Here is a 26563-nt window from a genome sequence, read left to right as displayed (position 1 = left end):
ATTTTTGATAGGCAAAAACTGGGCATTCCTAAACGCTTTACACAGCGGAGGCTTCTAGAATGAGGTCCCTTTGCTTCATTGACATTCATTATCATTTTATGTTACAATAACTTTCATCGCTATTAAGTACCGACTATTATTATTTTATTTTAATTGTATCAATTATGAACAAAGAGATAAAAAAAAAGTTTGTGTTGTAATTATCTCGGAAAATGACGGCATTGCTTGGCCCAGTGCTCGTTCACTTTTTGTACGAATCTATTGTTAGACAGAAATAGAAATAAATACAAGAGCAACTTAGGTCTATATCATATTTATTTATGTATCTTAAAAATAAATTATATTTACTACGCTATTACGTATACATAATCATTTTTATCGTGAATAATATAGTACTAAATTACATAGGTACATAATAATATGATAGGGTACAGAGACGAGATCTTCAGGGTCTGTAATTGGCATGTGCGTCCCTCAAGGTTCAATTCTATGTCCATTTTTATTTTTAGTTTATATTAATGACTCACCTAGTCTCATTGAGGGTATACAACATGAGATAGTACTGTTTTGCTGATGTTACTTTCTTATTATTTACAGTTACAAGGCATATGTGTTCCGATGACAATGTAAACAGTACTCCTAAGGCAGATAGATTGCTTTGCATTTAATAACCTGCTCGTCAATGGCAGAAAAGGAATATGTGTGAAATTTACATTGCCCAACAACAACAACGTTAGACAGGCGACCACAAATGTCATGAAAGAATAAACCTTGTAGATGCAGTTGTATTATCATGTGTAACTGTAGATGCTAAATTTCAATGGGATCCACAAATAAATAAGTTATCAGAACGGCTCAGCTCTGCAGTCGGTGCAATTAAAAAGTCAAAGAAGAACATACTTAATTGAACATAAAATGCAACTATGAATCCATACTTAACTAGAATATACAAATAACACAAGGAACGTCTTAACATTTATTTATCAATTCCAATTGAAAGGGTTTTATTGACCCTTTTCTGCGTCATTGGCGTATCAACAAAGTTAACGTAAGACGCTTTAAAGCGTCCACGGCGGTCAAAGGGTTAATTAAAAAAACGAACTAGTAAAATGTAACTTTTGCAACATTTCACGTAACGAAATGTAATTTTCAACTTAAGGGTCCTGGCAATACTACCACGGAAGTACACAATATTATTAGCAATATAGCTTTGTCAACCCTGTAATTTAGTGTCATAGTGTTATTGACTTCCAATTAATGACAGTTAAGACAATCTTAAGGTTATTTAATAAGAATAGTGTTCGTCCGTAAAATGATCTGGATGATTTTCATTCTCTATAAAGCCCAGACTGTTCCAGAAGGAGCGATGTCCGAAGTCGGAGCTATTTTTCATTTCCATAACTCCGGGAGACGTAATCTCCAAGTAGTTGATCTTTGCTGATCCAGGAACTACGGGCAACCACGGTGTATTGCCCAGTTTTGGTATTCTGAAAGATTATTTCTAGTTAGAGGTAATATTACTTAAGCACGCGCTTTTTTTGTAGAAAATTCCTAAAAACTTGTATCCAACAGTGAGACGCATATCAGTGTGGTCAAATTGGAACGATTTGGTAGATACGTAGATTTAGTAAGTGTAGAGCTCTTTGTGAAAGAGTCCATCCATACCTCCTTCTGCCGCCAAGCAGTAGTGTGAGCATTACTGCGTTGCGGTTTTGGAGGGTAAGAGCATTTGCTCACTACATCCGATTCGTACCTATCAGTTCCGAATCCGAGAAATGACGGTCCGAAATGTCACAGGGATCATTTTGTCTTTAGGTGTATAAGCGACATTCGTATTTACTACGATTGGAATCGGGTAAACCTGTATCGTTCAAAACATAATTATGCTTTTTTCGTAACCAGTTACGAACGAAAAACCACGGTATCGTGCGAGTACAAAAAAGTCTTCGTTCGCAACTGGTATCGTACAAAACACAATTGTGTTACTTTCGCAACTGGTTACGAACCGGAGTGGGTTCGAGTTTGCTAGACTTGTATAGCCTAGATTCGGATTCACTGATCCCACGGCGCCGACTCAACTGGCGAGAGGGAAACCCGGGGCGGTTTTAATGGGGTAGGCCCTCCAGACTGGAGAGAGTGTCCCCACATAACCCCTGAGTCTCCCTGGGCTCAGGGGTATCCATAAAGACTTCACCCCCGTCAAAAAAAAAAAAAAAGGTTTCGGAACATATACGCATTGGATGCAGTGCGCAAAAATCTAAGGGTGCTTGAAATTACGGGCACATGGAAGTTGTCAACTTATGTTTCAGGTTATGACGACCTCGGTGGCCTAACGGTTTACACTGTCAGCGCTAGATTCGGAGGTCCCGGGTTCAACTCCAAGTAGGACCAATTTGGGAAATATCCTTTCCATATTGGTTATGGTCTGGGTGTTCTGGGAAGTGCCTCAGAGTGAATTCCGTTGCTTTGGTACTCATATCATAATACAGGAAATTCATTTGTTTCAGAACAGTTGGTGTAGTTAGTTATTTCTTCTCCTAAGATCTTTGTGATTGAAAGCACTGAGTGGCACTGCAACTGTTATGGACAGGCGTGTCGCTTACCACCAGGCGCACGATTTGTTCGTTCCTTCACTTAGAACCTTATCATAAAAAGCAATTGTTTTTTGTTTCATTAGCTAATAACAATTTGGCATTATTGATAAGCCTATCGTAGTTTCCAAATTACCCAGTGTTCGCGTAGCTATCGACCATGTCAAGGAAGGCTTCAGTCATCAGCTTGTCCTGCCGAAAGTTGGAGGTGAGTCCCAACTGCTCGAAAATGTGGAGCACATCGTCAGCATGGCTCACTCCTGCGATTTAAAAAATCCTTTAAAAATAATGAAATCTGATGTCAACCTTTATTTATTTACCTTTATGATTTAGTCTGTAAAATTCCACAAATAATAGGAAATCTCTAAAGTTATGGTCGAAGCACTTAAAATGTTCTACAGTAATAAAGAAATGTTGAGCAGCTTTTGTAAGCAGTGACTTGGGGGTGGGGATTTTAACACTTGGCGTAACGAGATTGATTCTGGAGATACCCAAAAATTAATAATAATTCGACTTCACTTTACGATTATAATAATTGTTTTGTGGGTCGATAACATTTTTCTGGGGTGCACACCGGACTGTGGGCCAATGCATATTGTTACGGAGCAAAAATATGTACTTGTTAAGTTACTTTCACATGAAAAAGCAGTAGAGCTCTTTTTAGTAGCAGTAGAGCTCCTTGTGAAAGGATCCGTCCAGGGTTGTACTGCTACCTTACCTATTTCTGCCGCCAAGCAGTAATGCCAGCATTACTGTGTTCCGGTTTTGAATAGTAAGAGTGCTGATGAAATTACAGGCACATGGGACTTGTCAACTTATGTCTCAGGGAGAACGAGCGCAGTGGTAGTGCCCCTCAGATCTATGTAATTCAAAGCTCTGCTTTGCTGCTAAAGCTTACCATCAGACACACGACTTGTTCGTCCCGTCACTTGATGTTATAAAAAAAACAAGGAAAATTTTCAATTCACTTCTGACATAAATATTTACCGTAATTCCTCTTGGTCAATGCCATAATGTAGCTCAGGCTGATGTCTCCACGAAATGAGTATCGGTAGACGTACACCGGTTGTCCTGATTTCGCCGCGTGTACTTGAGCTAATTTGCCTACGTCCACTACGAATAGACGGTCACCGAGGGCCTGATAGACAATAAAATCTCTTGAATTCACCATCTCTAGGGGTAATTGACAATTACCTACTTAATTAGGTTTTGTTTCAACAAAATCTGAAAAGATGCGCTGGCCACGTGGGTTGCCCTTTAAGTTGGAAGCTAAGTCCGGGTTTCGCTAAATACTGCGATTGATATCTCCGGTATTAGTTTGGAGAACTAGTAGAGGATAAGCAAGATATCCTCTGGCCCTTTCAGCCGCTTAAGAATCTTTGGAATTGGAGAGACGCTTGTTGTCCAATGTACAGCAGGAAGTGAGCGAGCCCTCAACTCTGCTATCTGGACAATAGGGAGGGTGCTATACGTGCACCCGTGGACGCTCACCCAAGGCACTAGACTTTTGAGAACTGGTTGAAGTGTCGCAACGTGCTGATATGGGGCCAGGACTGCTTGCTTGCACAGGTAATAGTGCTCTTCCCTTATAACCAAAAGGTTGAGTAGGGAGAACACTAGGTAGAAGATATGGGTCTGTACTTATGAGTACTTATGTAAGGTAACTAATGAAGCCTTTCTATAATTGCAAGATAAGGCTTCAATGAAATTCCATACCTGAACAAGTTGCGGGAAAGTTTCCTGTCCGACAGGCTTGCCTGCCAAGTACTTCTGCTTGATCCTTGCAGCAACCTCAGGTCTACGCTCCAGAGGCAAAGTGTCGTTGTATTCAAAGATGTTACTGGACAGTTCCTCCCAGTAATGTTCCAGCTCTTGCAGGAGCTCAGGATCCCTCTGGTACACTGGTAGAAAATGTAATTAAATGTTATTTAGGTAAAGAATCTACGTATCATTTCTACATTATGCAAGGCGACGGCAAGATAATGTTCAGTTAACAGTTTAGGTAACTGAGCTACATTAAAAAGAAATATATTTGCTGTTTTTATTTAGTAGATATCTCTTACTCTATATACTGGTATGAATATATTTAACAAAATTTATGCTAATTTTATTGACCATTGTTGTTTCGGTAATTGATAGATCATTGTCCTATATCTTTCTAAGGACATATTTGAGGTTTTTTGAAATGATGAAACACAGTTAGGTCCAATGAAGACATGTAATTGGAAGTAAGGTGTATAAATTTAGGTTTAAGAAAATATTGAATATTAGGATGTGATACTAGTCAGTTGGGCGCAGCGCACGGAAAAGCTAGCGGCAGGCAGGGCAGCTCGCTCCATCTGCCGCGGCATTCTGCGCGGACACTTGATAATGTGGATATCTATCCATATTACACCTCCACATTGGTGTTCTTAAAAGCCGTGGTTGCCTTATAGTTTTAACGGTCTCTGAAGAAGAGGCCGTGGTTTCGCATCGCACCTCTGAGTTTTTCGGAATTTATGTGCGAAATTTACTATTAGATTTGGTGAACCAAAACATCGTGATGAAACCAACACGTCGAAGACGGTTCACAACCCTCGGAAAACGTGGGAAGTACCCAAACCGCATTGGACCAGTATGGCGAACTATGATCTAAAACCCTCTCATGAGAGGAGATCCTTTCGTAGCAGTGGGACGTATAGATTGATGATGATGATTGGTGTTCTTAAGTGGATGTATAAAATTTGGGACATCTGTTTGAGAGTACTACGTGGTGAGGTGGATGGTGCTGTGGAAAGATCCTTTAAATACTTACTAGCAGCAGGGTATAATCCCTCTTCCGAAGTGACAGATGTAATAAGAGGCACATTGTACATGTCTCCATCTTGCGCTGCGTGGTACGGGTACTTGATCAGGAAAGGCTTTTTCACTTGTGGCGCTTCAACGGTGGGTGTGAACGGGGTGAACATGTGTACTTTCCAGTCCTGGAATTTGGAAGATGGCTTAAGAGCGATGCTACATTATGCGTTGCGTCGGCTTTGCGATGACGTTGCGTTGTGACGTTGCGTTGTACTACATATCGATGCTGGGTAGATAAAAACTTCAGCTTTTCCATACAAGTAATAAAATTAGAGTTATGATTCTTTTTTTCTTAAAAAAATTACTTTAATTTGTTCTTCTGTAATATTTTTTCAATGCACGTTAGACGTTTTAACTTTCCAGTTCGACATAAATCAGAACGATATGCCATACGGTGCGTTGGAATGGCGCGCTAAGCCACCCACCGTAAACGTTGCTCTCATAGCGTTGCGTCCTATGGTTACGTCGACGACGCAACGCCCAGTGTGGCATCATGTGGCATTGCACAAAACTTAGTACGTTTTAAACCACTGCTTGCAATGCAAAAGACAATCTTAATACATTGTGTTACGAGTATCTTATTAATTTAAGCATTGGTTTAAAATGTACTTAAGTATAGTGCAAGTGGAGATAAGTGTTTACGTAAGTATATAGTATGTAAATAGAATAGGTTGGTTCCGTGGCCGGTTACTTTGCTAGACTGCCACGCGAGGGTTTCGGGTTCGATTCCCAGGCCGGGAGAAATATTTGTATGGCCTACATTTTTTCTACAGTTTCCCTAGTGCGGGGCTATAAGTGTGTGCGTTATTATTATTGTTATGATCTGCGTTTTATTACGAGTAGTTAAAAGTAGTTTTAAATTCTACTATGTAAAAGACGGTGGTTTCTAATATTTTTTCAGTTTTAAATGTTTTAGAACTCTATTACGAAAAGGGAAATATTTTTAAGAAAGGAATAGGAAAACGTACTGTATTATTGCAATTTTTTGTGACGGAGGCTGGATTAAGTGATATACCTTTTTATTGCCAGCTACAAAATCTCGTCATCTCTGATGGCCGGAGCAATGTTTTTTTTTTATAATATCAAGTGACGGGACGAACAAGTCGTGCGCCTGATGGTAAGCTACACGCCTGTCCATAACAGTTGCAGTGCCACTCAGAGATTTAAATCGCAAAGATCTGAGGGGCACTGCCACTGCGCCCGTTACCCTGAGACATAAGTTGACAAGTCCCATGTGCCTGTAATTTCACCAGCACCCCTAGCCTTCAAAACCGGAACACAATAAAGCTGACATTACTTTTACCAATATTGCCTTAGATGGTTTATCCCTACCAATTGTTCGTTAATACAGAACGACGGCGAGATAGACCGCGACGTTAAGAACAGAGTAAGGACAGGATGGATGAAATGGCGACAGGTCACAGGCACTATTTGCGATCGGCGAATGCCCCTTAAGCTAAAGGGGAATATTTACAAGACCGTGATTAGACCTGTCATGTTGTATGGATCAGAATGTTGGGCGATGAAAAGGGAGGATGAACGAACTGTGCATGTAGCGGAAATGTAAATGTTGAGATGGATGCGTGGAGTGACGAGAAAGGATAAGATAAGGATTGAGTACATCAGGGGAAGTTGGAAACTGGCACCAATGACGGAAAAGATGAGGAGTAATAGGTTAGCGTGGTATGGACATGTCATGCGGAGGGAAGAATGTCATGTGACAAGAAGAGTGCTAGGTATGAATGTGGAGGGATATAAGGGGAAAGGAAGGCCAAAGAAAAGATGGATGGATAAAAATAACGGCTGATAGGGGAGAGTGGAAGAAAAATAAATGTTGCGCCGACCCCACCGAGCGTGGGATAAGGACAGGAAGAAGAGTAAAGCTGACATTACTGCTTGACGGCAGAAATAGCTAAGGTACTTCCCTGGACGAACTCACAAGGAGCTCTACTGCTCTACAAAATATATATGTAAACCTTACCATTAACTCAGCCTGTGCAGCTACAAGCAAATCCGCGTTGCAATCTCTCATACAATCGACTAAATCCTTATGATTCACCGTAGGGCATTCGACGGCTGCCGCTAGTGCCTTAGCCTTCTCAGCAGGCTTGATCTGGAGAGCCCATGGGGTGAACGCCGAGCCACTGAAGGCGATGCCTCGGGCGAACAAACCTGGCAGACAGTTGGTATTATACTTAGACGTTAACAATTAATATTCGTAATAAAGTTTGTTACATTGGAAAAGGCAAATAAAATTCGACGAAAACACGTGGTCTTTGTAACCGGTTTCGGTTCGGTTGTATTTTTGTTGGTTAGGCGATTACTGATTATGATAATTAATTTTTGGCATGTATTTGAATGATCATTTTAAATTTGCAAACGCAGCAGGCAAAAAAGTCTAAACGGTCATCTTTTTTAATGACTGATCCTCTTTGTCTGAAACATAAAATAAATTAAATCAATGGATATTGTAATCTATTTTGAGTTTCGATAAAAATGTTTGATTTGTATAAATTAACTTTGATAGTTTTACATTGGGCCTCTAAACTAAGACAAATGACCATTAGGTATAAATAAAATTTATATACTTATTTTTAAAACTAAGTAAATGTAGATTATATTTGTAAACTAATGTTATATTAATTGTAATATAATTTGACTTAAAAACGTGTTCGTAAACGCAAGCAAAATGGGCTTCTGTATACAGCCGTTCGCCACATAAATGTGTAAGCGTAATGCTTCGTGCGAATCTTTGGAATATCTATTATCTAATAATATAATATATGCGGTGGACTAGGGAATTACGGGGTTATACGTACAACCTAAAACGTCTTTCAAAAGCCGATTTACAAAACGGTTAGGTATTTTTACAAGATTGTTTATTCAACTACTTTCGTGCGAACGGTGACCATGCTGGACTGACGTGCACAGGTCTCGGGTTCGATGCCCAGGCCGGGAGAAATGTTTGTGTGGCCTACATTTATTTATCCAGTGAGTGTGAGTGTAGGTAGTTTGTGGCTGTCTATGTGGCACAGGGTTTCCCTAGTACGAGGCTGTGAGTGCGTGCGTTATTTTCTATTATTATTATAATCTGCGATTTATTACAAAAAAAAAGCAGTTTTAATTCCTTTAAAAAAGTCGTTTCTAATTTTTTTTTTCAATTTTAAATGTTTTAGAACTCTATTACAAAACAAAAAATTTAATATTTTTAAGAAAGGAGTAGTAATAAGTACTGTATTTAAATTTTTATTGAATTCATATTTTATTATTTTTTGCGTGAAATTACTCCACTAGTTTGTTATAATTGTTAATACAAAGATGAGAGGTATACAGAGATAGATCTAACTGGATGACGAAATACCTTCATAGATTTCTCATAGATGGCCCTAAGGCTAAAAAGTCGTTGAAAAACCAAATACAAAGACACGACAACAAGCACTAGTTAGTTGGTATAGCGTCTGGCACGGTATGTTAGAAGACTTCGGTTCGAATGCGGAAAATCGAAGGATTTTTTTCTGAGTGTTCGATCTTTACTGTATTTTTGCAATTTACGTGACGGAGGCTGGGTTAGGTGACCCGCGATACAGGGTTTCCCTAGTGCGGGGCTAAGAGTGTATGAGTTATTTATTTATTGTTTAATTCAATACGTAGTCATACCTAATTGTTTACCGGAGATTTTAATATTTACTAAGAAGATATGTATAACAGCTTAATGTTGTAAAATGTTATCGTTTATGTCACTGCCTCTATTTGTACCACAGTGTTCATACGTATCTTAGTCTCGTTAGTCTCTTTGTCATTTACTGTTTGATTTTATGGTATAGTTACAGGTTGGAGGGCAGATAAGACATGTCAATGACATTTGATAACATCGTAAACTTTGATAACATTTGTTAGTGATATTAATTTTCTAATCTTAAAAATGATTGATATCTCTAATTAAAATTGTATATTTATATACTGCCCTCGTAACGAAAAAAGGCAAAACTATTTATTTATTTATTTATTGCATCATGAATAGTACATACAGTCTTATACAAACATGGACTCTGTTAGGGTGTGGCAATACACATTCTTAAAATGAATTTTATATTAAATTTAGATCCATAGAAATATATGTATATATATATTATGCGTATTTTATACAGTAGTTGTGCCTCTTTTCATTCTGAGGGCAATATATCGCATCTCATTACCACCAAAGCTATATTGTTCACATAACATGGGAAAGTCATGGTTCTACGTACCTACAATAATGAGACATTTATATCCAACATACGTATATATATTGTAATCAACTAATCAACTATTATCAATTTCTACAGTTGCATCTAAGCTTTACTCTCAGAATAAACAACATAAAGATCCATAGGGCGCACTATAAGTTTCCGGAACTGGCCACTTACACAAACAATTAAAAAGTAATTACAACATTTGAAAATGGAACTCTTTGGCTGTGGAATACAGTTTGTTTCATCTGACTGTCACTTGTTTTTCATTGCCGCGTCATGTTTTAGAAATTGGTTGTCTATCACCATAGATTTGACTCGTGAAAATTTTCGTAGTATGATTTTCTACGACTTTAAGTGTAATTTAACAGCTCAGCGGAGCTTCGCTCGGCTTCAAACCTGTTTTGGCGATGAAGCACCATGCAAGGCGACTATTTATAGCTGGTTTGTAGAATCAAACGCGGTCGTGTGAATCTCAGTGACGAATTTCGTGATGATCGCCCGTCCACTGCTGTGAACAACAAAAACATCGATGCTTTGCGCGATGATCAAAACAGAAAGGCGTATGACATACCATGAGATTCAGTCATCTTTAAGATAGGAATACAATCAATACTACAGAAACATTTGGGTGTGAACAAGCTGTGTTCTCGGTGGATCCCACACAATTTGACTGAGGCTCAATAAAAGGATCGCGTCACTTGGTGCAATGTCATGCTTACCAGATTCAACAAAGGAGCGTCAAATTTGGTGTGGGACATAGTAACAGGTGACGAAACATGGATTTATAGTTACGATCCCAAAACAAAGCAGCGATCGAGCGTATGGGTCTTTCGAGATGAGCCGAAACCAACCAAAGTGGCACGCGTGCAAAGTGCCTCGAAGCGGATATGGCGTACCGTGAATGGCGATTGGTACACGGCCATTTGTTTGCCGTAAGTTACTGACAAACTCCAAAAAAAAAACCGTAAACGCCGTATCATCTTACACCACGATAATGCCAGTTCTCACACGGCCAGACAGACAAATGAATTTTTGATGGTGAACAACGTTGACATTATGAGCCATCCCGCGTACAGTCCCGACCGGGCATCTTGTGACCTTTATTTACTTCCAAAAATTAAGAACCAGTTACGCGGTCAACGATTTTCATCACCTGAAGAGACTGTCGAAGAGTATGAAAAATATGTTTCAGAGATTGTCACGGAGGAGTGGCATAAATGTTTTCAAAATTGGTTCATTCGTATGAAAAAGTGCATTAACGCCAACGGAGAATATTTTGAGAAACAATACATTTATTTCTGACCATTTATATTATTTTTTTCTTATTAATTCCGGAAACGTAGAGTGTGCCCCACGTATATTTGAATTTGAAATACAATTTTGAGTAAAACAAACACTTAAGTATTGTCTAAGGTCTAACTTCCTCAGGTCCCAAAGCTACCTATTATTGTAACACTTCCCAATAGTACCTGTTGCTACCTGTATTGCGACTAGGGCTTGGTCCCGGAAATACCGGAAAATCCAGGTACTGGCGAGGTGCAATCAGTACCGGTACCGCTATTATAGTTTCCCGGTACTCTCAGTTATAGCAAGGAACTACCTAGCTACTGAGTTATGAGTAATATCAACCGTTGAACAAACATTAAGACTAATTTGAAACAATCAAAAATTCTTATTTTTTGTGGTTAATATTATGATTTCTACTCGTTTTGAAGATTGATAAATAATTGTTAATGCCATTAATGCTACTTAAACTTATTACTTAACTACAATGTGATTTTACGGTACTTGGTACTTGGTACTTGGTGTAACGGGCTGGTTTACGGTATTATGTTATGTTAAATTTAATAGTAATTATCTCTCAATTAGATATTTTGAATAAAAACCATTAGTTTGACTAGAGACGGTTTTCTTTATTATTTATGGTACTATTGTTACGTAAACTATTGAATACGTACAGATAACATACAGTTAAGGTTTTTCAAGAACTACCGGGAATATTGGGAATACCGGGACTATCCGGTACTGAGGTGAGCCCAGCACCGGGAATCAAAATTTAGGAACCGGACCAGTTCTGCAAGCTCTAATTACGATCTATTTAAGTGCCACAAAAAACAAGTCAATCTGATAGAAAGATTAAAGGGCGCTTACAAATTAGTTCGTTAGACGCTTATAGAAGCACTGCATTACGTCTTACTTGACTAATTGTTACTGTAAAAATGACGCGCGCGTGTCACGGCAGTGTGACTTTTCACCTCACCAGCTCGGAAAGGCTTTTTTCTCAGTAGAAATCTGCGCGCAAAACTGTTTTTTGCACGCTAGCATGCAAAAGGTTTTTGAAATTCGAACTTGACGATGGACTGTGGTGTACTTCACTTTTCCTTTCGATGAATAAAAGATAATGACATATTCAGCTACGCGATTTGTCGTACATTACTTATTTGTGTATTACAAATCCGTTGGTATATATTATTCTCATTATTGTTGACATTAAATTGACAAAGGTAACTAATTAGCAGTGTAATTATTAATACAAAGATTGAACACTCAGAAAAAATTCCTTCGATCCGGCCGGATTCGAACCGACGTCTTCTAGTTTACCGTGCCAGACGCTATACCAACTAAGCCATGGAACGAACCAGCGGACCTTACGAATTTTTCTATGTGCTTGCGTCGTGTCTTTGTATTTGGTTTTTTCAACGACTTTTTAGTCGTAGCGCCATCTATGAGAAATCTATGAAAGATTTATCACCCAGTTAGTACCTTTACAGTTACCAGTCCTGGCGAGAGATGTCGCTATTCGCTGTATTTTAAATTTTTATTGAATTGATATTCAATTATTTCTTTATTTATTTTCGTAGTTAGAAGTTATCGCGTAACATGCATACATACAAAAAAAAAACACAGATGAATTGAGAACATCCTCCTTTTGTGAAGTTGGTTAAAAAGTGAGCAAAGATAGACTTATAATTATTAATACAAAGATCGAACACTCAGAAAAAATTCCTTCGATCCGGTCGGACTAAAAAGTCGTTGAAAGACCAAGTACAAAGACACGACACACGCACATAGAAAAATTCGTGAGGTCTGCTGGTTCGTTCCGTGGCTTAGTTGGTATAGCGTCTGACACGGTAAGCTAGAAGACGTCGGTTCGAATCCGGCCGGATCGAAAGTATTTTTTCTGAGTGTTCGATCTTTGTATTAATAATTATAACAAACTTGTAGAGTAATTTCACAAAAAATAATTGAATATCAATTCAATAAAAATGTATAATTAGTAGTGTGTTCGTTAAATTATTTTGATTCACCGAAAAACTAAAATAATTTCAATAATCGCTTAATCACACAAAAATTATAAGTACAAGCAAGAATAACAATCGATGAGGTGCAAACCTACCATTTTCCTCGCTATAGTGAGGTGAAAAGTTGTGTGTTTCGCTCGGCAACAAAGTTGTTTTGCGTCTCGTGCCTTAAAACCCTCGCTACGCTCAGGAATCTATTGTTGAACCTTAGCTTCCTTCGCTTGCTCAGGCTTTGCATAACAAATAACTATTTGCGTTTTACAGTTTTGTCCGATCGTATACAGAAAAGTATATTTTCTCCTTTTTTTTTAAGTCTTTTAAGAATAAATACCTTTAGACATTGGCGACAAATAATGATAATTCACGCTAGCTCCTCCAGCGGAACCACCAGTGATCGTGACACTGTCAGGGTTGCCTCCGAACATGAGGATATTGTCCTGGATCCAGTGCAAAGCCATCGATTGGTCTTTCAGTCCTGCGTTGCCGGGGACTACTTCATCACCTGTGCTTAGGAATCCTGCAAGAATTATTAATAGAAATTGAGTAAGAAGGGATATTTTTGAATACGCCACTGATTACACTAATGCCTGAAATATGTCTAGACCTAGAGTGTAAATAAAACCTAGGAAATTGTAAGAATTACATTACTGATAGTTTAGATATAAGTAGATAATGTGAGCATTACTGCGTTCCGGTTTTCAAAAGAAGCGGTGTTGATGAAATTACAGGCACATGGGACTTATCAACTTATGTCTCAGGATTACGGGCGCAGTGGCAGTGCCCCTCAGATCTTTACGATTTAAAGCTCTGAGTGGCACTGTACCTGCTATGGACAGGCGTATCGCTTGCTACCAGGCGCTTGTTTTTCGCGTCACCTAGTAACCAATAAAAAAAATATGCCATGATTATTGATATTCAAAAAAAAAATAAGTGGAACAACAAAATGCTAGTAATGTCGTGCCATGATGTTGTATCCGAGATGTACTCAAACGTGTCCAATTTGAATCTCAAAAAGTCACAAGCCAGATCGTTTCTCCAAGGATTTTTCTTCGGATTTATTTCGTTTTCTCACTGTTTGTCATTTTTAGAAAAAAAAAAAAAAATAATAACGCACACACTCAACATAACCCCGCACTAGGGAAACCCTGTGTCGCGAGTGCCATGGACACACCCATAGACAACCACAAATTACACCCAAACTCACGAGAGAAATAAATGTAGGCCATAATAAATATTTCTCCCGGCCCGGGAATCGAACCTAGGACCTCTGTTTGGCTGTCCGGCATGGTAACCGTTTGGTCACGGAGGTAGTTGTTGTAATAGAGACAAAACTATGCTATGTAAATATATTATATAGATCAGCGTGGATAATTATCGGATATATGTATTTTATCATTCATGATCAACCCTCCTCTCAGGCGCCTTCTCGTATATCATATCGTCGCCTACTTTCTCAAACTCGTAGGTATCTTAAAGCACAAAGTACTGAAATGCAAAAAATGGACTGCATTTACAAATTTTGCGGGTTGATTTCACATTACATTTCTTTTATATTTACACATTAGCTTTTACCTATTCTTAAAGTAATGGGTCCAAATTAAGACCTTGATAAGAAATTTATAATAAATGATTATCACTAGTATCAGGTTTCTTACCACGGTATGACTTCTTTTTATTATACAATGATGCACAGAAGTCGGCTATAGCACAACATCTCACACAGACTGACACTAACCACTGGTTCGAGTTGCATAGCCCCCAGCCCCCATAGCCTCTCGACAGAACGTCACTACATACCACGGTTGGTACGAGAAGCCATCGAGATCACGAAGTACAAAACATTTAACCGTGATGATGGTTTTAAACTGTCCAGTGCATGGAATCCGGTCCTTAGTGCGTGCAGTAATAAAAACAAAAACACCTCGAGTTCAGTTTCGCGTGTGGATACAGTGAGTGTGGTTTGTGTGAAAAAAGTGAGTGACAATGGTAACGCCACAACAAATCGCGATGAAGGTAGTCGTCGACAGCGCAAGAGGGTAGACAGATATGTCTGCTCATAAAGCTGTCATCTGCCGCCGTCCAGTCAACCCGTGACCATGGAGCGTGCAACCGTTCCGAAATATCGGGAAAATAAAAAGAAGTCATACCGTGGTAAGAAACCTGATACTAGTGATAATCATTTAGTGAATAACCACGAAAGTCTTAAAATCTAAATTTATAATAAATGGAAAGTTTTACCATCTCCTGATTAAAAACTCTTTATAAGATACAAGTTTGAGAAAGTAAGGCGATATACCGGATAATTATCATGTTAATTATAAAAGAAATTAAACATCTTGATAATCTCGAAGCCTGCCTTAAAGGCTCTCCTAAACGAGACACATGTCAGCGAAGTAAATCTACTCACCCAGAGGTCCCAATCGATAGTTGAGTGTGACTACAACTAGATCCCTATCCATGATATATACAGGATTGTAGACATCGCCTGCACCATACATAAAGGCTCCTCCGTGGATGTACATCACAACAGGCAGATCGGCTCCTTTGTACGGCTTGGGAGAGTATACGTTTACACGAAGACAGTCTTCACTACCTGAGTGGGAGAAGGTAACATTTAATATGTAGTTACGTAATTATACAATACAATGACTTACTATTATTATACTAAAGATTGTATTGTGCATACGTCCTTACAATAAAATGGCTTACAATTATTAATACAAAGATCGAACAGAAACAAAAGTTATTTCGATCGATTCGATCCAGGGCAACCATGTTACCGCCTGAGCTACAGAGTGAGGAATATATATATATGCGTTTGTAACAGATCCTCGTTTTAACGGCTTTTTTCCGTAGCGCCTGCACCTTTGACAAATCTAGGAAAGTTTTTTTTCCACTCAAGGATCGAGTATATAACCAAAGATAGAGAAGAAATAAGGGATATCCATCCTATTAGATAAATAGCCCTTATATAACTTTTAAATATCGACTCTCGTTTGCGATGGAATCATAAATTAGAAAACTGAAATAGTACAGCGCCAACAACTCACCTGCTGTACGTCTCCGTATATTACAAAAATATTCTGTATTCATTGTAATAAAGATATCTCTAACGATGGGGGCGGTTCGGTGGTGTGGGAAAAACAGTAAAACATCTAATTACAAAACAAACGGACTCACATTTTATCGGCAATTAGTATTAATAGTTTTCAAACGAATTAAATGACATTTCGTCTCTATTTCTGATTATAAACTCGCTGCACTCAACGTTTTTTTTTTCAAGGTGATCTACAGCTACCAGAGATTGATGTCGGTTTATTAATATTGTTTTTAACATGATTATCAATTATTTTTGTGAAATTACTCCACTTGTTTGTTATAATTAACAATAACAAAACGTCACAAACGCAAGATGTGTAACAAACGTATCGAAACAACTTTTTTATAAAAAAAAAACCAACCTTAAAAGTTTATTGGAATTACCTACATCTATTTGGCAAGTTTTGTTGAAATTACCGGAAAGTGCGCGAAACGGATTAATCCCCTAGTTTGCTACCCTTAGAGGTGGAATATTTCCTTTAAATTTAAATGGAACCAATACTGCGGTACCCTCTTATCAACAAAAAGAGAATAATCAAAATCGGTTCACAAATGAGTTATCGCGTAACATAAGTAAAAAAAATTCTGTTGAATTGAGAACATCCTCCATTTTTTGAAGTCTGTTAAAAATCATAAGGTCTGCAGAGTGGACCTTTAGCTCAGTTGGTAGAGCGGTTACCCTAGATTGGCAAAAAAGACACAGGTTGGAATCCTGTCAGGTCTAAGGAATTTTTCTTTGTGTTCAATCTTTGTCTTAATAATTATTTATTAATATAATTCACTACAATCAATATTAAAATAGTTTACATTATAGGAAATCAACATAATACTATATTTGTATACAGTATAGGTACTGTTTTCAGTTTATTTACTGTGTGCAATGTTATATTTATCGAAATTTAGTTTATTTTTTAATCGACTTTAAAAAAGGATTGGGTTCTCAATTGGACTGTATTTTTTTTTTTATGTATGTATGTGTGTTACGCGATAACTCCGGTACTTGTGAACCGATTTTTATGATTATTTTTTGGTTGGAAAGGGGGTACTTTCATAGTGGTCCCATTTCATTTTGAAGGCAATCATCCACCTCTAAGGGTGGCTGTTCACGCATGAATATTCATTTTTATAAATAGCGCCCAACTTTAATTTAGGAGCAATTATTTTAATGGTTGATTTTGCTATTTCTCCAATTTAAGGCGTTTTTCTTTCAATATTCTTTGAGTAGTGAGAACCGATTTTTTATTATCTCCAGTGTCAAGTCCTGTATAGTGGCGAATTTAAGGATATTTCAATAAAATTTAGCAAATAGACGTAATGCCACGTACGTTTGAGGTTGGTTTTTTTAGTACTCTGTACTGAGATTATTAAATTGTTAAAAAATAAATGATATGAAGTATTGCACTTTAAAAAAACATAGGTATGTAAATTTTTTAGTGTTTACTCGTCATAGTAAACTTTTAATACGTGGAATCCTATCATAAAATAATGTACGGACAACGGCATATCAGACTACACATTTTTGTTCGAAAATCGCCTCCAGTGCAACGGAACAAGATGCGTCAATGTGTAGCTTGATGTGCTGGCGAGTGTACAATAAAAAAATCGGTTCAACAAATTTAGTCGAGAAAACATATAAAAGTTTTATTTGAACAGCTGAAATTTATACGCACAAGCTTACTCACAGTTCCCGTGGTAAAAATTGTACAACTATTAAACACTTAAAAGAAACATAAAAGTACCTAGAATAAACGATTACATGCTATGAGGAGACGTAAGAAACGTAGAGAGTGCAGTTTGAGGTATTTTCCTATCCCGGTGGAAAGCAGGTGTGATGGTATGTAGTGTGTAAGCCAACAATGTAAACAACTTGTAACACGTGGAATCCTCAAACTAAGAGAGGATTAAAGTTCTTCGAAGAAAAAAAATCGATGTTTTTTTTATTAATAGGAGAGAAATTTTCACGTATCGAGTCCTCCCACGTAATCTACCGTATATGGTTAATACCGCACATTAAGTATTTTACAGCGTCAGCATTATTATGTTTTTATGTTTAGTTATAATTTCTACACATTTGCAATCAAGACATTGTCGTGAGCAAGCGCGTATTTTATTTTGTAATCAAGTAAACGAAATAAATACCATTTTTAAGATCAACAAGGATTCTTTATTTATCAACATTATAATCAAGATAGTTTGTGCAGCAAGAACAAGACGCGAACATTGTTTTTTTTTTATCTTTAAAATGGTATTTATTGTTATATTTGTGCAAGCGCGTATTTTATTTCGTATTAATGTGCGGTATTAACCGTACACGGTAGATTACGCGGTAGATACATGAAAATTTCTCTCCTATTTAATAAAAGAATCTTATCGATTTTTTTTTCTACTTAACCGTACATATCGTAATTCACAAAAAGTGCATTTTACGTAAATAATTTTATTTTGAGATAGTCACGTAAATCTAAATTGTTTAGATTTCTGTGGGTTTATTATTCTGAGCAGTAAAATCATAGAGCACGAAAAATAAAGAGTATATAAATACGGTTCCTTCCGTGGCTTAGTTGGCATAGCGTCTGACACGGTTTGGTAGAAGACGTTGGTTCGAATGCAGCCGGATCGAAGGAATTTTTTTCTAAGTGTTCGATCTTTGTTGTAATAATTATAACAAACCAGTGGAGTAATTTTACAAAAAAACTATTGAATATCATTGTGGTGAAACAGCCTAATATTCATAGGAAATGAAACTATTTTTCCGGATTTAAATCGCGTATATATGCGATTTAAATCCGGAAAAATAGTTCATTTCCTATGTGTAACAATCGCGAAAACCTAAGAAGCCTAATATTCCATAAAAAACTTAAGTATAATATTTAATTTAAATGCAATAGTTAAGAATTTTTAATATTGCATTTTAAATTAAATATGCTCATTTTAGTCCTTTCAATATATATTTCAAGTGTTGATTCAATCAACACTTTCACTGGTATGCGGAGTCAACCAAAGCCATTAGAGGTATTATAGTCCCTTAACGCTATTTAAATGTCTTACATTTCACAAAGTAATGCTATTTATTCTTACCGATGACTTTCTCTATCAATGGATTGTACTGCAGGCAAGGTTCTGAAGGTCGAGAAGCGTCCCACAAGCCTGGCCATGACTCCAAAGCTTGAGGTTCCTAAAAATAGTATAAACTTTCATTCACGCGTTAAATTGCAACTTAATGCACAACTTGGGGATATTTGCTGATTTATTTCTAACCCATAACTGATGTGACCATTATTTTTGCCCCCAGAGCGGGTCACGTGTAAATTTATTTTTGTTTTAAAAATAAAACGCATGTTTATGGTAGTTACGAAATGTTTAATGATTAAAAATAATGTCAGTACAGAATACTAAAACAACTGACCTCAAAAGTCATTCATGGGCATGAGGTAGTTTGCCACCCTCAGAGGTGGAATATTTTCTTTAAATTTAAAGGGAACCACTACCGAGGTACCTTATTTCCAACAAAAAAGAATTATCAAATTCGGTTCAAAAATGACGGAGCTATCACGTAACATACATACACAAAAAACACATAAACAAAAAGCATACAGTCGAATTGAGAACCTGTTCCTTTTTTTGAAGTCGGTTAAAATTTTTAAAAAGACCTAAAAATCACGCCAATGATTCTTACCTGCCAATACACATGGAGTACGGACGCACATAGAACTAAATAAAAGGTGTGGGCGACAAGGTTTTACTTGCAGCTACGCTTTCACGCCATTTTTTTTTAGTTTATTGTGTCCTGTTTTATCAGAGCGGAGCATTTTTAAAATTTTGGGTACAGCGGGACACGAAGCTTAAAAGCGGGACTGTCCCGCTTAAAGCGGGACGCATGGTCACATTATCCATAACACAAGAAAAGAGGAATTATAAGTTTGAAATCTTTGTCTGTGTGTCTGTGTTTTTTTCATAATACCATGCGACGGGGCGAACAAGTTGTGCGCCTGGTAGGAAGCGACAGGTTGACAAGTCCCATGTGCCTGTAATTTCATCAGCAATCTTACCCTTCGAAACCGGAACGCAGTAATGCTCACATTACTGCTTGGCGCTTGGCGGTTGAAATAGGTCAGGTGGTAGTACTTCCCTGGACGAACTCTTTCACAAGGAGCTCTACTGATGCCATAATCTCTTGCGCACCAAACCTCGTATTTTTTGCTTAGATTCTTAATTATAATAAGTAACAAAATGAATGGAAAAAGGATTTTTTTTTATTTTGTGTCTCAAAAATAGTTTTGGGGTGAATAAATAGAATGCTAACACTTCATAATAGACGAATGCTTCTTCAAGCTGTAACATTCCATAGACTTTGTCACAATTTGATTGACTGTCCAGATCTTGTGCAAAGTATTAAATACAGTGTACCCACGAGAGTTCGATGACGTACGCGCTCCCGCTGTTTAAAATGGCGCGCTGCCGAACAAATGCTGGCAAGCGAGTTCCTCTACGTCGTATTCTTTCTCAGTAGAATGATTTGTTTAGTGTTAATGATTATTTACATATTGTATTTACCTGCTTCTAAATTTAAAAAGCTATTAATGAAGCCCTGAGCTAATTTCTTTGTTTACTTTTAACTTGTTTCAGTTTTGCCTTAATACTAATAATATGTGGATAATGTTGTTGGTTGTACGTGTACATATGTCATTTAACCTCACAACAAATGTAATCATATCATGTACAATTGTTTGTTATCCCTTGAAAATAAATAAATAAACACCGTTGAGGAAAAAATACCATCAAATACCGCCAATCGTGTCAAAGTAATCGATAAATTATACCTACGGAAATTTATTCCATTTGCAGCGAAGATCCAATAACAACACGCACACTCATAGCCCCGCAGGAAACCCTATATCACGGGTGCCCTGAACACAAACATAGACAACCACAAATACACCCAAACTTACGATAGAAATAAATGAGGGCCATACGAATGTTTCTCCCGGGCTGGGAATCGAAACCGGGACCTCTGCGCGGCACCCCACGGTAGCCGTTCGGGCACAGAGGCAGTTAAACATTGCAATTGCTTATGGCTTATCTCGAATTGTTAGATGTAGATGTGATGATATAGCAACTCAAACCTCGAATTTGTTGGCAATAACGTAATTCCATTATCAATACAATTTGTTATTAATACAAACGCATTATGTAATTTTAAAGCTTCATTCGCAATTGCAGAAAACTTTCAACAAATACGGATTGCTGTGTTAGTACTTCAAAACTCTTTACAGGTTTATTATATGTTCAACATCACAATTCATCACAACTCATAACAAATGTGTAGCATTAAGAAACGGATTGTTTATAGTTATTATCGATGATTAAAGTAATCATGGGACTTATTGAACATTGGATTATTTGATAAAAAAAATGTGATTTAGGTCCGAAAATAGGTTCATTTCTAATATATAACAATCGCAATAACTTAAAAACTTAAATTAACAAAACTTAAAATAACGCAACGAGAAGTGGTCGTTTTTAATTGTGGTCATTATCAAATATCTAGAATGAAAGTGTCCTAATTCAAAAAATTAACAAAATGAGTTTATGCCGTAGAACGATGAAATTTTACTCCCTCGTCGCTATGTTAACGCCGCATTTAGTGTTACATCTACATTTTCAATGACAATACTCAAATGAGTGAAAAAGTGAAGGCTGAACAATCAAACTGTTGTCTTTCCGAAAATTATCATAATTTTTATTAAATTTTATTAAAGGCCTTTCTTCTGTAATAAAAACGGTTTAATCTTGATAAAGTTTTTAAACATCTTGCTTAGTTGGCGTAATGAATCAGACTTAATTTTTGTTAGGTCAAATGACTATAAGAAAGTTTAGTAAACAAGTGACCTTAGTTTGTAAATTGTAGTTTTTATTCTTAAATATTAAAATAATCAGAAGAAGGATAAAGATGATAAAGCTTAATGTTTGGTCATTACTATACAAAACCATTTGATTTTAGTATTCTGACGTTTGTTCCATAACAGTCTTCATTGAATATTGATAGCATTACATTGTTTTCAGTTTTACGGAGTGACAGCAGAAAATAAGCAAAATGCCGAAATATGGGGTGAACGAAAGGAGTCTCCCAGTAGGACGTGCCATTGGCTTTCAAAACAACTGGCGTATCCTGGGCAACAATAGGCGAGTAACCCTCCGCCGACTGGCAAATTCATTCACGACGATATCAAGCACAACAGTGTATGCTATCGATACGATAAGAAGAAGAGTACCGAATAAACTTCGAGAAAATCTGTCGGGACAATTTATTTTGGCATTGAGTATCGTTTGAGTGTAATCAGTAGTAACTTACCCTGAATCTATATTTCCCCAACGGTGGCGATGCGTACGGGACACCCTCGAAGCTTCCATAGGTCCTTCCGCTGGCAGAAATCTTCCAAGTTCCTTGCACAACTCCATGTGCGATTTTCACTATCGGTTTTTCGTCGTGCTGAGCGACCGCTAGAGCAGTGACGACTGCTAACTGAAACAACCTTAAAGACAGCATTTTTCAATTTAGAATGTAGGCGGGAAAGCAGCGTGCACTGCCGCTAACACTAGAGTTTGTGATGTGCTGCACAGAGAACTTTATTATATACTGTTAGAGACCTATTAGACCTTGAATTCGGTGAGGTGTGACTAAAGTTATGCGCAACTGCAGTAAGAACTAGCAAACAGTATAATCACAACCCTCGTCTCTACTAATTCCGAGTCATCTATAAGCCTGTTGGCACGCTTGTCAATTAAACTCAAGGTAGCCAGTTAGTTGGTAACTGCCTACATACAGGGCAGACCCATCCCAAAGGTAGTAGTAGAAAGTAGGTAGCAGTACTCCATGCACGACCGGACTTGTGCTTGGAACAGATGAAACATCTGTCCCGGTATAAAGTAACGCCTCACCCTGGAAGGAATGCCAAATTTCCTTGCTGTATTTTTGGCCATGGTTTCAATGTATCTGCCGAAGTCCATTTTTGTTAGTTGAGTACATTTGCACAAGAGACGCTGTTAGATTTTAGGGTCTTAGGGTGTACCTACACTGCCAGGGTCGGAACACAAGTGTGGTTAACCACGTGCAGTCCATTTTTAGAACATTAACACGCGCGTGATTCGAGTAATATGTGCCCGTGAAGTCTCCCGTGGCGTAGATGCATGCGCAGGCTTGTTTTTAGCATATTTAGCAAAGCGCGTCCCATGACGCGAATTGCACGCGCATTACAAAAACAGTAGCAATGTGTTAAAAGCTGTTTTGTCAATGGTAATTTAAGCCTAACCTTGTGACAATTGAATTTAATTTGGTAACGTTAAAATTAAATATAAAGACGTTGAAGCAGTTATTCTTATAAATTACTTTATGGTAACGAGGTTGGTGTAAAAAATTATATTTCAATTGATTGTGACTTAGTGTACCATCCGTTTGCTGAAGAGTGTGGGATTTCTTCGGACAAAAACAACTTTTTCAAATATATTATTGAGCTGATCCGTGGATACTAGTGAATATGCATGGATTTATTTTATCCATTAAGATTGGCCCACAGGAATCCATAAAAGACAAATCTCATTCTCGTTATCAACAAACACACAAATCTCATCTCGGAAATCTCGTTAAAATGTTGTATTTTACATTACTATTAGATTATAGAAGTCTCGCGGAACTATAGTCGGCAGTGCTTATGTATTATATGTATATGTATAGCTGTATGAATGTTAGCTATCATTGGCGTAGCCAGAATAAAAAAAAAGATGTACCAAGATTAATTATATTTTTACCGTTACAAATAATCTATAAATTAAAGAAACTATAGTTTGTATGTCTTAAAATAATTTGAAATAGGTACTATATTATACGGCCAATAACACTGTCTTTTGCAACAAAATAACATATTTTTTGTTAATTTGTTGTAATTATTTTTGTATATTGCCGTGGATATCAATAAAATCCTCTTTAATATGAAATATAAGAGTCAGTTTTTTTCCTTGTAATATTTTTCAAATATATATCGAGCTAAAATTATTTTCTGAAGTTTGACAAATAGGTACGAATAACGAGCAAGAAACTCTAGGGGTTGCTCCTTTCAAATAAACTTAAATGCGCTATGCGAATACGCTTTGAATAAAATTTCAGTGAAATCTAGAGCCATATCGTTTTTCCATACATCTCAATCTAACACGTGACTTCAATTTTGCAATATGACTTTTTAATCAAAATACTTTTAATGAAAGTTTTAAACTTAGGAAATGATAATCTTAATATATGCTCCGGAATCTTATTGTAAAAACGTATACAGTTCCCGTATAATAATCAATTGCAATAATACGGACGATGTATTATTACGGACGGGCATTGACTTACAAATAAATGGACGACGGGTCTAATACAAAAACCACGAAAAAAATGTCCCAAGTCAACCTATTCGAAATTTAAATTGTAATGTCATCGCAGTATCGCGCTGTCAGTAGAACAAATGAAGACTAAAGCGGAGTGTCGCGCTCTGTATACGATTTTAGCGCCTTAAAAGTGCGGACACTTTTTAGCGCGGACCCGACGTCCATATAATTGTATGTCAATGCGGACGGGTATATTTCTAAAAACTTGTGTCTAATGTCTTTGATCAAATGAGAATGATTATTTTTTTTTGTTTTATTATCGAATAATCACCGTTAATATTATTGAAACGCCAATCGCAGTTTCCTACTTAACCATTGCACGCAAAGCTATAAGATTATGTCAAGGAGGACTCTGTCATTAGTTGGCAGTGATCCCTTTGTACTTGAATATATGAAGCATGTCACCATGACTGTGCCAAGTACCCAATGCTCACAAAAATAAAATAAAATAAAATAAAAAGACTTTATTCTTCAACAGAAAACATACAACAATATTTAAGATAAAACAATCCTTAAATCTATGTCGAAGAAAAGGAACAAGCCTCAGCAATTTGCTGGTTTCCAGGCTTCACCTGGCAAGTATTCGCCACTGGAGACACCGTGGCATATAGAGACGGGTATCTTTTCGAATATATATATATATATATATATATAAATAGGAGGGTACCACACTTACGTACGTACTACGTACGTTGACTACAGAAATAACAAACCTTAAAACTGAAAACGACATACGTCCCGACCACCGAACATACTGCAATTAGCAGCAAAAAGTATTTCACTGTGTATATAGAATACAACAAGCAGAGAATGGAATTTAGAAAAATATAGAGTTACTACATTTTTAATTCCAATCAATGATTCCAATTGTAATTTTACTTTTTAACCGACTTCAAAAAAGGAGGAGGTTCTCAATTCGACGGTATGTTTTTTTTTTTTGTACGTATGTTACGCGATAACTCCGGTATTTGTGAACCGATTTACATGATTCTTTTTTTGTTGGAAAGGGGGTATTTCCATAGTAGTCCCATTTCATTTTGAAGAAAATAATTCACCTCAAAGGGTGGCTGTTCACGCATGAAGATTCATTTTTATAAATAGCGCCTAACTTTAATTTAGGAGCAATTACTTTTAGTAATTATTTAGTTGATTTTGCTATTTCTCTAATTCAAGGCGTTTTTCTCTCGATATACCTTGAGTAGTGTCGTAGTGAGAACCTATTTGTACATATTATCTCCAGTATCAAGTCCTGTATAGTGGCGAACTAGGGGATATTTCAATGAAACTTAGCAAATAGACGTAATTCCACGTACTTTTGAGGTCGGTTTTTTTTAGTACTCTGTACTGAGATTATATTATTTCTAATGACGTAACAGAGCCTACATCACTTTCGACCAATAGTATGATGTCTTCTGTAGATTAAGCAGCCATTCCTTGAACTTACACTTGAAAGTATATGACGCTTTATATATTTTTACTGGCGGCGGAAGATCGTTCCAACACTTAGTTGCCGCAAAACGAAAGCTGCCTCTAAAAGAATGGAATCTAGGAGAAGGTGACAATTTCAAAGGTTTCAAAGGAGGTGACATAGTTACTTCGGTCATCACCTTATCCTTTTCGGACAAGCCAGTGATCTGTTTGTATTTTATGTAGGGTTAGCACGACAGGGCGCTTTTTGCGCGGGATCTCTCTGCGAGAACAGCAGTGTCTCTCGCTCTCACACGAGTCGCGCCCTGTTGATCTAGCCCTATTGATGTGGTAGCAAGTGGCGCCCTGTTATGCCAGCCCTACTGATGTGGTACGCGTCGTCAGTGTAAGATGAGTGTAAGCCGTGGCAGCTTAATGGTTTGACCTCAAGCGGAGGGTAATGTTTTTTTGCAAAATTTAATTTGAATTTTAATATGAGCTTTTTTATACTATAATAAACAATAATAATAAATAATAGCAATGGTTTATTTTCTCAACACAAGGAAATAAATATACATTTATTTTATAATAGACTAACAATTTTAAAAGTTGTATTCCTTGTGAGAGACTGGAGACCGTACTATGCAATAGAACCTGTATTATAGCTCAC

The 26563-nt window shown here is 37.2% G+C and overlaps 1 protein-coding gene across 1 annotated transcript; it reads right to left on the bottom strand.

Moving 5' to 3' along the window:
- Nucleotides 1-384: 384 nt before the first annotated feature.
- Nucleotides 385-23070, bottom strand: LOC113235971 (venom carboxylesterase-6-like). Its single transcript, XM_026471895.1, has 11 exons — nt 23002-23070; nt 22415-22585; nt 19141-19237; nt 15371-15556; nt 13295-13480; nt 7411-7601; nt 5386-5554; nt 4308-4492; nt 3579-3729; nt 2728-2851; nt 385-1487 (listed from the first exon to the last, which is right to left on the bottom strand). Exons 1-11 carry the CDS (start codon nt 23068-23070, stop codon nt 1286-1288), a joined length of 1731 nt encoding a protein of 576 aa, XP_026327680.1. The 3' UTR covers nt 385-1285.
- Between the last annotated feature and the right edge of the window lie 3493 nt (nt 23071-26563).

Source organism: Hyposmocoma kahamanoa, unplaced genomic scaffold (genome assembly GCF_003589595.1).
Source record: "Hyposmocoma kahamanoa isolate Upper Pololo Valley unplaced genomic scaffold, ASM358959v1 88, whole genome shotgun sequence".
NCBI lineage: Eukaryota > Metazoa > Arthropoda > Insecta > Lepidoptera > Cosmopterigidae > Hyposmocoma > Hyposmocoma kahamanoa.
Note: the sequence above shows the minus strand (reverse complement) of the source record. Positions and strands in the feature narration are given on the sequence as shown.